The sequence below is a fragment of the Crassostrea angulata genome, chromosome 6, assembly GCF_025612915.1.
Source record: "Crassostrea angulata isolate pt1a10 chromosome 6, ASM2561291v2, whole genome shotgun sequence".
Taxonomy (NCBI): domain Eukaryota; kingdom Metazoa; phylum Mollusca; class Bivalvia; order Ostreida; family Ostreidae; genus Magallana; species Magallana angulata.
In genome coordinates this window covers 32715246-32726839 of record NC_069116.1, presented here as the reverse complement: position 1 = coordinate 32726839, position 11594 = coordinate 32715246, and the positions used below count along the sequence as shown (strand labels likewise).

General features: G+C 31.3%; 2 protein-coding genes across 2 annotated transcripts; both read right to left on the bottom strand.

The window, feature by feature from the left end:
• Positions 1-557: 557 nt before the first annotated feature.
• LOC128186476 (uncharacterized) lies at positions 558-4164 on the bottom strand. The gene has a single exon (XM_052856253.1). It carries the CDS (start codon positions 4162-4164, stop codon positions 1645-1647), a length of 2520 nt encoding a protein of 839 aa, XP_052712213.1. The 3' UTR covers positions 558-1644.
• Positions 4165-4169: 5 nt separating this feature from the next.
• LOC128186477 (uncharacterized) lies at positions 4170-5972 on the bottom strand. Its single transcript, XM_052856255.1, has one exon. The coding sequence runs from the start codon at positions 5766-5768 to the stop codon at positions 4170-4172; it is 1599 nt and encodes a 532-aa protein (XP_052712215.1). The 5' UTR covers positions 5769-5972.
• Between the last annotated feature and the right edge of the window lie 5622 nt (positions 5973-11594).

Sequence of the window (11594 nt, the reverse complement as noted above, 5' to 3'; positions counted from 1 at the left end):
ATCACGTTGTGCAATACAACATTCAACAGGTCAAAGTATACCGTTTTCAACAGAACGAAAACGCAAGAAGAAACAGTTTTCTGTCGGTCTAACCATGAACACATATTTGTCTATTGATCTCCTTTTAAAACAAGCTTATATATATATATATATATATATATATATATATATATATATATATATATATATATATATATGTCGCTTGATAGTCCTCGGGAAAACAAAACACTTAGTAGGTTAGTTACTGACTCACTCCGGAAATATTTTGGGTTGATCAATCTCATAGACGGCTCGGCTTCGCCTCGCCATCTATGAGATTGATCAACCCAATATATTTCCGTAGTGAGTCAGTAACTAACATAATAAGTAAAAACAATATATATATATATATATATATATATATATATATATATATATATATATATATATATATATATATATATATATATATATATATATATATATATATATATATATGTATAGAGTTATAGTAAATATTAAATTTTAAAAGCTTGCTTTTATATTGGAACAAAGTAATAGCACTTCATCTTTTTCTATTCTTTATTTTGATACAATTGGAAAAAAATCACAAATGTTATAATTAAGAATAATGGTCAATGCAAATATTTCTGCAATATATGCAAATACAATATAATGCATATAAATAAAATAAATAAATAAATAAAATATAATGCAAATACATATTAATCAGTTATCAAGGTAAATATCTAGTAAATGATCCGAGAGTATCTTTATGTTGCTAGAACCATTATGACGTAATAATTGATTGATGAATCTTTTTCCTGTACTTTTCCGCTTTAAAGAGATTGTTTTGAATATAAAACAGTTTCTTGATATTCTATACCAAATCATGGGAAAAGTAATATCGATACATTTATTGAATTCGACATCATCTTAAAGAGGAGGTTAAGAACTTGTTTAATGTCGTTTTTGAAGAGACTGTAGACATTCTACATATATTTCATCAGTCAAAAATGGACAAAACAAAGCTACTTATATGAAGCATTATTAAAAAAAAATTATATCCTTAATTTCATAAACCTGTAGGCACCTGTCAATTACTAGATCTTGACCTTACAATGAAAAATAAGTAACAATTCAACTCAAAAGCTTTCATCAAATACAATGCTACACACATTGAGAGGGCTGGATAGTCATTTTGGAGTAAATCAATCTTTCAAAAGCCTAGTAAAGGCATAAAAATAAAAATATTTAAATTATAAAGGCAATATTTTCCTTTCCAGTAAATGATTTCGGCTAAAAAATCATATCTTAAGTTTTATGGTTGATATGCGGGACAATTTCTTGACCACCAAGCCTCCTTAATATCAAAATGTCTAACAACGTGTCTTACAAAGCTGCAATTACAGTAATAGGATTGTATGGTAGTGGTCATATTTACACTTTATTTATCTTTTTGACTAAAAGTGTTTTGTACAATGTATACAGATTTTTAAAAAAAAAAATTCGATGTTTAAAGCTAAATCATTTGGATTTTTTTTTAACAAATGGTAGGTTATGACTGACGATATATCTAAAAATTTTAGGCTGATCTTTGGAATAATAAATTAACATAAATCTGTCTCGAAAATTTCGAAATGTTTATAATATATAAAAAAAAGTTTAAGGCACCTCAGCATCTTCAGAAAAAATATTGTATTTGTTTAGAGGTGTGTCAGCGTCTTTTGATATAAATGTTGGCTTCAAATTCAATTTTAAAAAGATATTTTCATCCGAACCTTTCCATCTCGTTATATCCCATATAGTTGATAAAGTTATCTGCCTAATCATTTCATTTGCTAAACAGTTTTTGCAGGACTTAAACCAGTCTAAGAAGCTATACCTTTTGTGCATATGAAATTCAGGTTTCTTTAAAGTGATAGCTACTAATGATTGAAGGTATACATCAATATATCCAAATTCTTTGCCTCTGATTAAAATTTTTTTATCACGTTCAAATGGTATGTTCAGTTTTTTATGATATAAATGTAATAATAAAAACTTCATTTTAACTTTTCCGAGAGAATAGAGATATTCAAAAAACAATTTCACTTTTTTAAAATAAGATATCAATTTACAACAAATTCTGCCTGAAGTCTTATCAAAAGGCGTAAAACGCATTTTGAACGAATTTGTATATGTATAAAACCTATCTATACACCTATATTTTCGAAGTCCTTGTAATATTGAATCATACAGAACAATAGTTGCATTTGATAGGGCATGGGGGTTCTCGCTAGCATTTGGAATATTCAAAGATATCGGTGTGTCGATTAAATAATCTTTAAGATAGTTTATATTTCGAAAAATATTCATTTCATATATCATAGAATTAGTTTTCAGTTTGACTCCGGAAATTTTAAGATACTGATGCGTTATAAGCAAGCTTTCTTTTTCCATGCTAAATGCACATAACCCCATTCGGCGAATACTCCTATAGTTTTTCATCCGAAACTTACATTTGCGTTCCACTGAATGTTTCGGGGGGAAAATAGGTTTAAAGTGCCATAAAATTTTTAAAAAGAGTGCAGTTATCGTCTTTCTATTTGTTTTATCATATTTTTGTAGAAGTTGAAATCGGAGGGGAAATTTTTCAAAGTGGTTGAAAAAATGTAGTAACATTGCAATAGTTAAATTATTCTTATCAACACAATTTCGATCAAATTTGTTTTCTATTTCGATCAACAGATCTACTAATCCTTTTGCTGCTACTTTCTGAGTAAAACTTAAAGAATCTGAAGCATTATTGCAAAGTTCTCGAACTTTTATCTTCCTAATCAAGCGAGTTTTTCTCACTAAGTAGGATGAGATTGCATTGTAACTATCTGATGCAAAATTATTTTCGATCCATGTTTTATGGACGGTTGAGCTTATTTTTAAAGTAGACATCTTTACTTTTCTCCTTTTGTCTTTTTCTTCAAAACATGGGGCACTATCAACTAACAATTCAATAAGATTTCTACCATCCCGAGTAGTTGTCGAACAGGACATTCCTAATTTTAATAGTAACTGAAACGCTAATTTATTTCCTCCAATTATCGACCGTTGGAGAAAGTTGTATCCTTTAGAATCCATACATAGATCTAATGATTTTGCAAATATGTGGAATTTATTAAAATCAAACAGGCGTAAAGTCCAAAAGGTCCTTGTCTCGTCTTGAACTATATCATGCAGGACCGCTTCACTTGTGATGTTAGAGCAATTGTAGCTCATGTCAGGGAGAAACCTTAATAAAATCGGGTTTATTTTCGGGTGTTTAAATAAATTTTTTAGTGATGCCACACCGTTTTTATACATATATTGGCTATACTCGAGCGGAAAGTTATGAAAAACTATAGCTAATAGGTGAGCACTATTTTTCTGTAAACTAATTTTTATATATATTTCAATATTTTGTCTAACAAAACGTCTATGCGCGAAAGTACTTTTGAGAATTAGATATACGATGTATTCATGGGGAATGAAAATCTTTGATCTTTTAACATCGCAATCTAAATCTGTATATAAGAGATAAATGTTACAAACAGCAGTTTTTACAACATCATTGTAGATAACTGGTGTGTTTATAAATGCAGCATTTAAAATAGAATAGTCAACAATGCCCAAATAAGCAATGTTAGAAAAGTGTTTGTAATAGAAGTTAAACATGTTTATATTACCATTTTCACATGCGTAGTGTAATGGTGTTTTATTACGTGTGTCTCTAAAAACAGCTTCTTCTTGTAATTTATTTTTAAGATGAACTTCTTGAAATTCATTCTTGTCAATGATCTCTATTGTTGATTCGTCATAATACCGAACACTCATAGCTACATAATGACTAATAGATCTATTTTGATTGTCAAATACAGACTCAGGATATCGAGAAAGCAAATCAGATAGAATTTTATGTTGTCTACATATTGCTGCAGAGTGTAAAGGGGTAGATCCATTAAAAGATCTTTCATCAAATGTAGCGCCATTTCTTTCTAACAAATCTATCATATCTCTATTTCCAGCACAGCATGCATAGTGTACAGGGGTGGTCCCATTAATATCCCTTACTGTCCAATTCCATAAATTGTGCGCCAGACCTAATTCAAATGTTTCTCTTTCCCAGTTATAGGCAATGTAGTGAGATAACGTTACATTGTAAGGACACATGTTTTCTATATACTCTTTCTTTCCTTTTGACTTAAATCTAACTTTTGTTCTCTTTTCTTACGGTACAGACATCTATCGAATTTACTTATACCCTCCTGCATTAAAATATTGAATATTTCTAACCTTTTGAATTTAAGCGCTGTAAAAACAGGTGTTCTACCACCAGATTCTCGACACCTCAATGCATCATTGCTACTCTTTAACAGTCGCTTAACGACTTCTGTGTGGCCGTTTTGTATTGCGATTTCTAAAGCCGGTTCACATCTTAAAAAGCGACGATCATCCAAAAATATGTAATTAAACAACTTTAAATTCTTTCTTGAATTAATAGCTTGTAGTCTAGTTTGATACAATTGTGTCCAATATTGTGAAGAGTTACAAGAAAGACATATATCTTTTGTGCCATGATACAAAAGTAGGTCAACAATATCAAGATATCCATTTTTGGCAGATAAATAAAGAGCCTGATTTAAGCTGGGGAGCCAATCAGACTTGAACCTTAAAAACATTTCCTGTACTAATCGTGTATGACCATTTTCAACTGCCAAAAGAAATGAATTCGAACCAAATGACGTTTGGTGAGATATGTTAACGTTGTGCTGTAGAAGAGTCAGCACGGTTTCAATATGACCATTCTGAGCTGCAATATTCAATAAACTGTATTCCCAGAATGCAAAGGTTTTGCAAAATTTCAACATTTCGACAGTTTCATTGATAAATCTTAAACCTAACCGAGTAAAATTAACATTTGCATTGCGGTCAAGAAGTGCTTCTAAAGCCTTATGATTTCCAAAGGCAGCGGCAGCGTACGAAGCGGTTACATTTCCTTGGTCTGTTTCATCTATTGGTCGACATGAAAACAAGTCCAAGAGGAGTGACATTGCATCATATGAATTTATTTTAGCTGCTGCTTGATGAATTATGTATGCTCCTGAAAATTCGTTGATAAGCTTTTTACCATATTGTAAAAACGTTTTTTGCAGTTTCTTGTCCTTGGAACATGCTGCGTAAGCTGCAAGGTCAACTAAGTTTATGTTTGTAAATGTCTTATACACACTTACAGATTTCAGCAAGTATTTTGCAAACAAAAAACATCCTTCTTTCTTGGATATATAAAACTGATTAGTCTTTTTGCTATCGTCTGTTAGATACGCTGCCAATGTTTTGTGAATAAGAGATATTTTGCTATTAACTTGGCTAATAAAATGATTAAGTTTCTTGCCTATAATTGACAAAACATCCGCTATTTCTTCACTTTTAAGATCTGCAATCTCTAAAAGCTCTTCGACAAATAATGATTCCATTGTAGTGCATAAAACTTGAAATATCTTTGTAACAGTTTTAAGAATATGTTGATCGTGAAATATTCTCTTTAATTGGTCATCAAATAAATCTTCAAATGTTGTATAACTGTCTAAAATAGGAACATCGTGTTCTAACCATTCCGTCAAAGCGTTTGTTAAAAGTAATATATTCCCTTTCGTATATTTCACAGCTGTTGATAGTGCTGTTTCTATATCGCGAGTATTAAACAACTCTGCAATGCGTTTTTTCTGATCAGGAGACAACTCTTTGCTATTTATGATTTTCTGGGCATCCTTCATGTTATTGGGATCAAAAGGATTTTTTTCAATCACAACTAGTCGGGTTCGGACAATAGTTATATCAGAGGTATTTCTGAGGTAATAAAAAACTTAACGTTTTTCGGGAAAAAAGGCAAACGTTTCCAGAGTAGATTAAAAATATTTCGATTACCATGCTCAATACATTCATCTAAAGCATCTATAACTACAAAATAAGTTGTGTTACCCATATCTTTATCATTAAGTGCCTTTAAAACTAAAACGTCAAGACAGCTCTCTGGATCTTTTACACAACCGTCATTTTCAAAATATGTTTGGAATCTTGAATTCTGTTGCAATGTATAAAGAAAGCCCTGTATTCGTTTGGAAAAGCCTCCAGCTAAATTCTTTACAAAATTACCCGGGGAGAGAGTCTTTTGTGAATAAAAATTACAAAGGTGATATGCAACGATATGCTGATAGATCCAATTTCCAGGTAAACGTTCATCACTCTGACAAATTAAATGAGCTACAATAGCTGATTTTCCATACCCCATTTCTGCCAATAATAACACACCATGTTTGGAAAAGAACATTTTCTCGTCCAGTTCATTCAGAAGCCATTCTCGACCTACCAATTTGTCATGTTGGGATCGGTAAAAGTCCAAATCAATTTTCATTGTAAAAGGATATTAATATGTTGCATCTTTACAACCTGGTACACTGTCCTCTACAAGATGTAAAAAATTACGTTAGATGGCATTTTGCACGCATATTAAATTCGACTTATGTTCAGTAATCATGATATACTTCAATACTCTAACATACATTGGATAATCGTCTTCTTTAGGGTGTTTACGTAACATTAATTACATTAACAAAAGTAAAAAAGTTGTACGTAGTATTTTTGCAATACAATTTTCAAGTGTACAAGTTGTCAGTCATTATCCCGGTCATACTTTTAAAATACAATCGTAACAACCGAATACTGACATGTAGATGTAGATATTTATAATACCTCAAGGAAATAAATTGACCTGGCGTTTGATGCATTTGCATACAAGAAACACACAGGCTTAACGATCACCTGAGTACCAGACCCATAAATAGAAATGTCGAGAAATCACCTATATATTTGCATTTAATAAAGCTTCATTCTGAAGTTTAAAAAATATAGAATATGGTAATGACTAACCGCTCACCTACGTGAAATCTTGCAACAAGGACTTTGAAATCTATAATATTGAAGAAAACTTGAACAAGACAAGTGTGCATGACCGGTGATCAAAAAGATGCAAGGCTCTCGAGTTATATATTTATATCTTTTTTTTTATTTATAACCTAAAGATGGTTAGTTTATATATTTTAATTAAACAATACCCTACACTAATCCTCGGGGGGGGGGGGGCAGACAGAACTTCTTCCCCCAGGACATTTTTTAAATTAAAAAGAATGGTAGACTGCCTAATTTGTTACTTCTTACGTCAGCTTATTTTAAGCTGAAAAATCAGCCCTTATTTAAGGACACCCCACTGAAATCTTGCCCTATGCCCATGTCAAATTTTAATTTAAGAAAACCGTTTTATAGTCATTCTAAATATGCAGTCACTTTCTATCCAGTGTCAGTAGATGCAAAAAACTTTTTAAAACATTATAAACATTTACACTGTATGACATACCTTTACATTGGGGGAAATAAAACTTTACATTTTGTAGAGGGCTTCCTGGTCAACTTTACTATGAATTCATCTTTTTCAAACGTGCGCAAGTACAAAGATTTTTGACCATTTTTTTTTACCTAGCCCTAGGGCCACGATGGAGCAAGAGTAAAAAAAAATATATATATCATTTTTTCCTGTCCCAGAGATGCATCTTACTAAATGTATAAAGAATTGTTCATATAGTAGTTTAAAGGAAGTTAAAAATGTTAAATTGTTAACACACGACGCAGGAGGAAGGACGAATCGACTAGATTAAATAATTTATTTATAGCTGCATTTATTTGGTTATTACGGTATCAAATAATTTTCATACACACTAACTGTATAAGACAGTTATAGACTTTCGCCTGTTTACATCAGCAGAATCGGCCTCTCTTCAAAAGTTAGAAATATTCAAAGTAAATGAAAATTAAATCTTTATGGGCATACAAAAAACAAAAACTATATATATGAATAAAACATGGTAATGTTTAGAAAAAAGAACCGTTTGGTATCGTCACCGAATGTTTGGATTTATTCAACCCGCATGTTATGCATCGATTGTAAACAAAGCAAACTTCAGATATAATAGTGAACAAAATGTACACAGGTTAAATAAATTACTGCTATTGACAAAATCCATTCTTTTATCAAAACTACAAACAGATTCAAGTAAGTCATGTGAACATGTATACATTGTATATACACTGTATATACATACTGTATCGAAATGGGTAACTTTGAATTTTGTTTCTTCATTATTAATTTGTTCTTATTCAATCAGCTTTTAATTTGTCGATTATCATTCTTTGTTATTATTGTGACAATCTGGAAATTGTCGTTCCGCTTCTAACAGTTTTACTAGTTAGTTTTTGTCCGCCAGGTGGCGTTGCTAGGAAAGGTTATATCAGGAAGTGTTTCGCTGAAAGTCATTCGATGCTGAAGCTGTGCTACAGGAAGATTGAAAAATAATAAGGTAACTGTCTTCAGAATTACAATTGTGTTTTGGTTTTATATATATATATATATATATATATATATATATATATATATATATATATATATATATATATATATATATATATATATATATATATATATATATATATATATATATATATTCACAAACTCTAGACGTGACTGAACAAGTCTTTCCTGGCTTTGTATATATTTTTTTACTATTTATTTTATAAACAATTAATTACCGTGCTGTAAGAGCCGGAGCTACGAGGAGCCGGAGCCGCGCTGAAAGAGTAGGACCCATAAGAGCCGTGCTATAAGAGTAAGAGCCGTAAGAGTCTTATCTGTATTTTAGAGCCAGCGCATACTTTTACATACTTGATTCTACGACAAGCAGTTGATTTGTTTTTATAATTTATATATGTATTCATTGAAATATTTAACTACTGGTCCTCAGAAAGATAACTGAGGATTCCTATCCGCTTTCATATTTTATAATCAATAGGGTTGCACGCTACATTATTATTTATTTCATTTTTTTCTACTCAGCTAATTTTTTATCTAGTTATTAATCTGTAATTTACAATTATTATTTAATTATCATCTTTTAATCTTATTATATTATTATTATTATTATTATTATAATTATTATTACTCTTATCATTATTAGGGTCTTCCGTTTTCAACGGAAGACCCTTTTGTTTTCATTAAGCCCCTTTCACAATTGGCGCACGAGCAGAAGCGACCAAATATTCGCGCGACCGAAAAAATTAGATATGAATCGTTAATTGTTGCCGTAATAATCGCATATGAAAAAAGTATTCGTACGAATTTCGCACGATATAAGCGAGCGTTGTGCGATGTAAACGCATTGAATCTTGCGACATATCTTGTTTCTGTATGCGATTGTTGTACAATGAAAGATAATACGATAGGAACGCGCGAGAGACGAGGTGATCGGACGATTGAACGTGCGCCAATGAAATTGGACGTGCGATTATGCGTTCCATGGTACGAATGATCGTGCGAGTCAGAGGGGGTATATACACCGCCCATATTTAGTAGACATAGTTGAAAGCGAGAAAAGATGCCGCCCAAGAAGATACAGGTATGCTGCAGCATGTATTTTTATACCTCAATATGATTATTCTATTATATCTGATTGGTCTAGAAAGTCACGTGACAGGGTGATGTCATAGGAATGAAAAAGCCAATATGAGCATACGATGTAGACAAATATGATTAAATCAAAAATATTTTATCATTATGATTCTCTTTATATCTCAGAACCAACTTAACTATCTATGATTTATGAAAGAAAAGTGAGACAATTACATGGGAAATCAAACAATACGACGTTAATGTTTCGACTGTTGAAAAGTCAAACATTATTAGAAATCAACGTATTTTGTGTAATCATATGTTGCTTGGTATAATAAAACTTTTATTTTGTTAATGTCCAGGGAATATGAAGGAAAAAAAAACCAAATTTCTCGCATGCAAAGCCCTCATGAAATATGATTTTTCTTGAGGGAATAAATCTTCATGCATGTATTTCCCTCACCAACATGCAATAAATGTATAATGTAAATTTTGTTCTGAAACAGAGATACTTATTCAGGGTATATATACTATTAGCAAAGCATGGCATATTGAGGCTGATAAGTCGTGCAATGATAGTAAAACGTTGCAAGATTACATGAGATACAATGAGCAGGTCGTCCGTGAACTCCAGTCGTCATCGGAAGTGATGCCAAAATTTCGATTTTTTGGAATTTACAGCATATACGTTTTGTAGACATTTTTGTACTGAATAAAGAACTAAAAACCGTTTTAAAATTAGACATCGCATTGCAAAGATATTAAAGTTTAAAAATGACCTTTTCTGGAAATCTTAATTTTGTAGGTTCAAAATTAGTTTTAAAGAGATCGTACCAATGTCAACATTTTAATTCAAACCTATCATTATTCATAATCAAACGGAAGACCCACTCGTTGCTCGCAACAAGATCGTGTTTAGTTATTATTATTATTATTATTATTCCCCGTTTTCCTTTTTAATTTATATATTCGTTTGTGTTGTACCTCCTTCCAATGCTTATCTTTCATTCAAAATTCAAATGTATGACAATAATAATAATACATTCTGTGTAAAACTATATATTAAAACTATATATTGACTAGAGGAGGTGTTACTTTTTACTTCACTTCAATTTTAGTTTATTTCCTTATTTTCACTTCAATTTTTACATGATTACAAAAAAGTGGGGGGGGGGGGACTCCATGTTAATTCAATTTTTTGAATGTAAAGAAGCTGAGTGCATAAGGCGTGTAAAATGCCCATACACGGCCGGACAGACTACTGAAAAATTAAAGTATCAATAAATCTGATGGGTTTTTTTTAAAAATCGTTTAAAACAATACATAATTATTTAACAAATCATTGTTTTTTTAACCTATAGGTATGTTCAATACTTGGAATATTTTTACTCAAACCACAGGGGCCAAGCCCGTTTTAACATTAATTTCAATGTAACCATAAATAAAGAAAGGGATCAAACTCTGGCCCAGATGAAAAACTACCAGCTCGCTTCGAAAGCCTAATAAATCAATTAATTTTTAAAACACTCGCAATATGTATGTATTTTTCTGAAAAGTAATGTCCGAGATACGCTCGTGTTGAATTTCAAGTTGATGGGTATTAAAATAGCGGAGATATACGTCATTATTCTCTCGAAGTCGCCAGTTTATTTTTACTAGGACATTTACCGGTCAAGGGCTCACGATAGGATTTTGCCTATGACAATGTGCTCCATATTTTTCTCATAGTCTAATTAAGGTCTATTGGAAAACAACCCGATTTCAATCAACAAACACGTGGAGAGATGACCCACCTATACATTAAAGATATTATTTTGTATCCAAACAATTGAACGTTTTGAAAAAATAATACAAGTCCGGTAGTTCGTGGCTAAAGTCACACATAATATTTAAAAAGCCTACTTTGTTGTGTCTGAAATGGATCAGTGGTTAGAGTTCCTGACATAAGGTAACCTTATATACCTAGGGTTTTTATGTTACGGGTTCGATACCACAAAAATTTCCGACAATTATATTTTCTTTTTTGGTTAAATATTTTAAAAACTGACTTTTGTTAGAAATTTTGCTTTTGCAAACTTGTATTATAATATATTTGAGTAGATTTAAT

What these genes read in the sequence shown, in the direction of transcription:
- LOC128186476 (XM_052856253.1), bottom strand. Translation starts at nt 4,164, where the DNA reads ATGTGTCCTTACAATGTAACGTTATCTCACTACATTGCCTATAACTGG.
- LOC128186477 (XM_052856255.1), bottom strand. Translation starts at nt 5,768, where the DNA reads ATGAAGGATGCCCAGAAAATCATAAATAGCAAAGAGTTGTCTCCTGAT.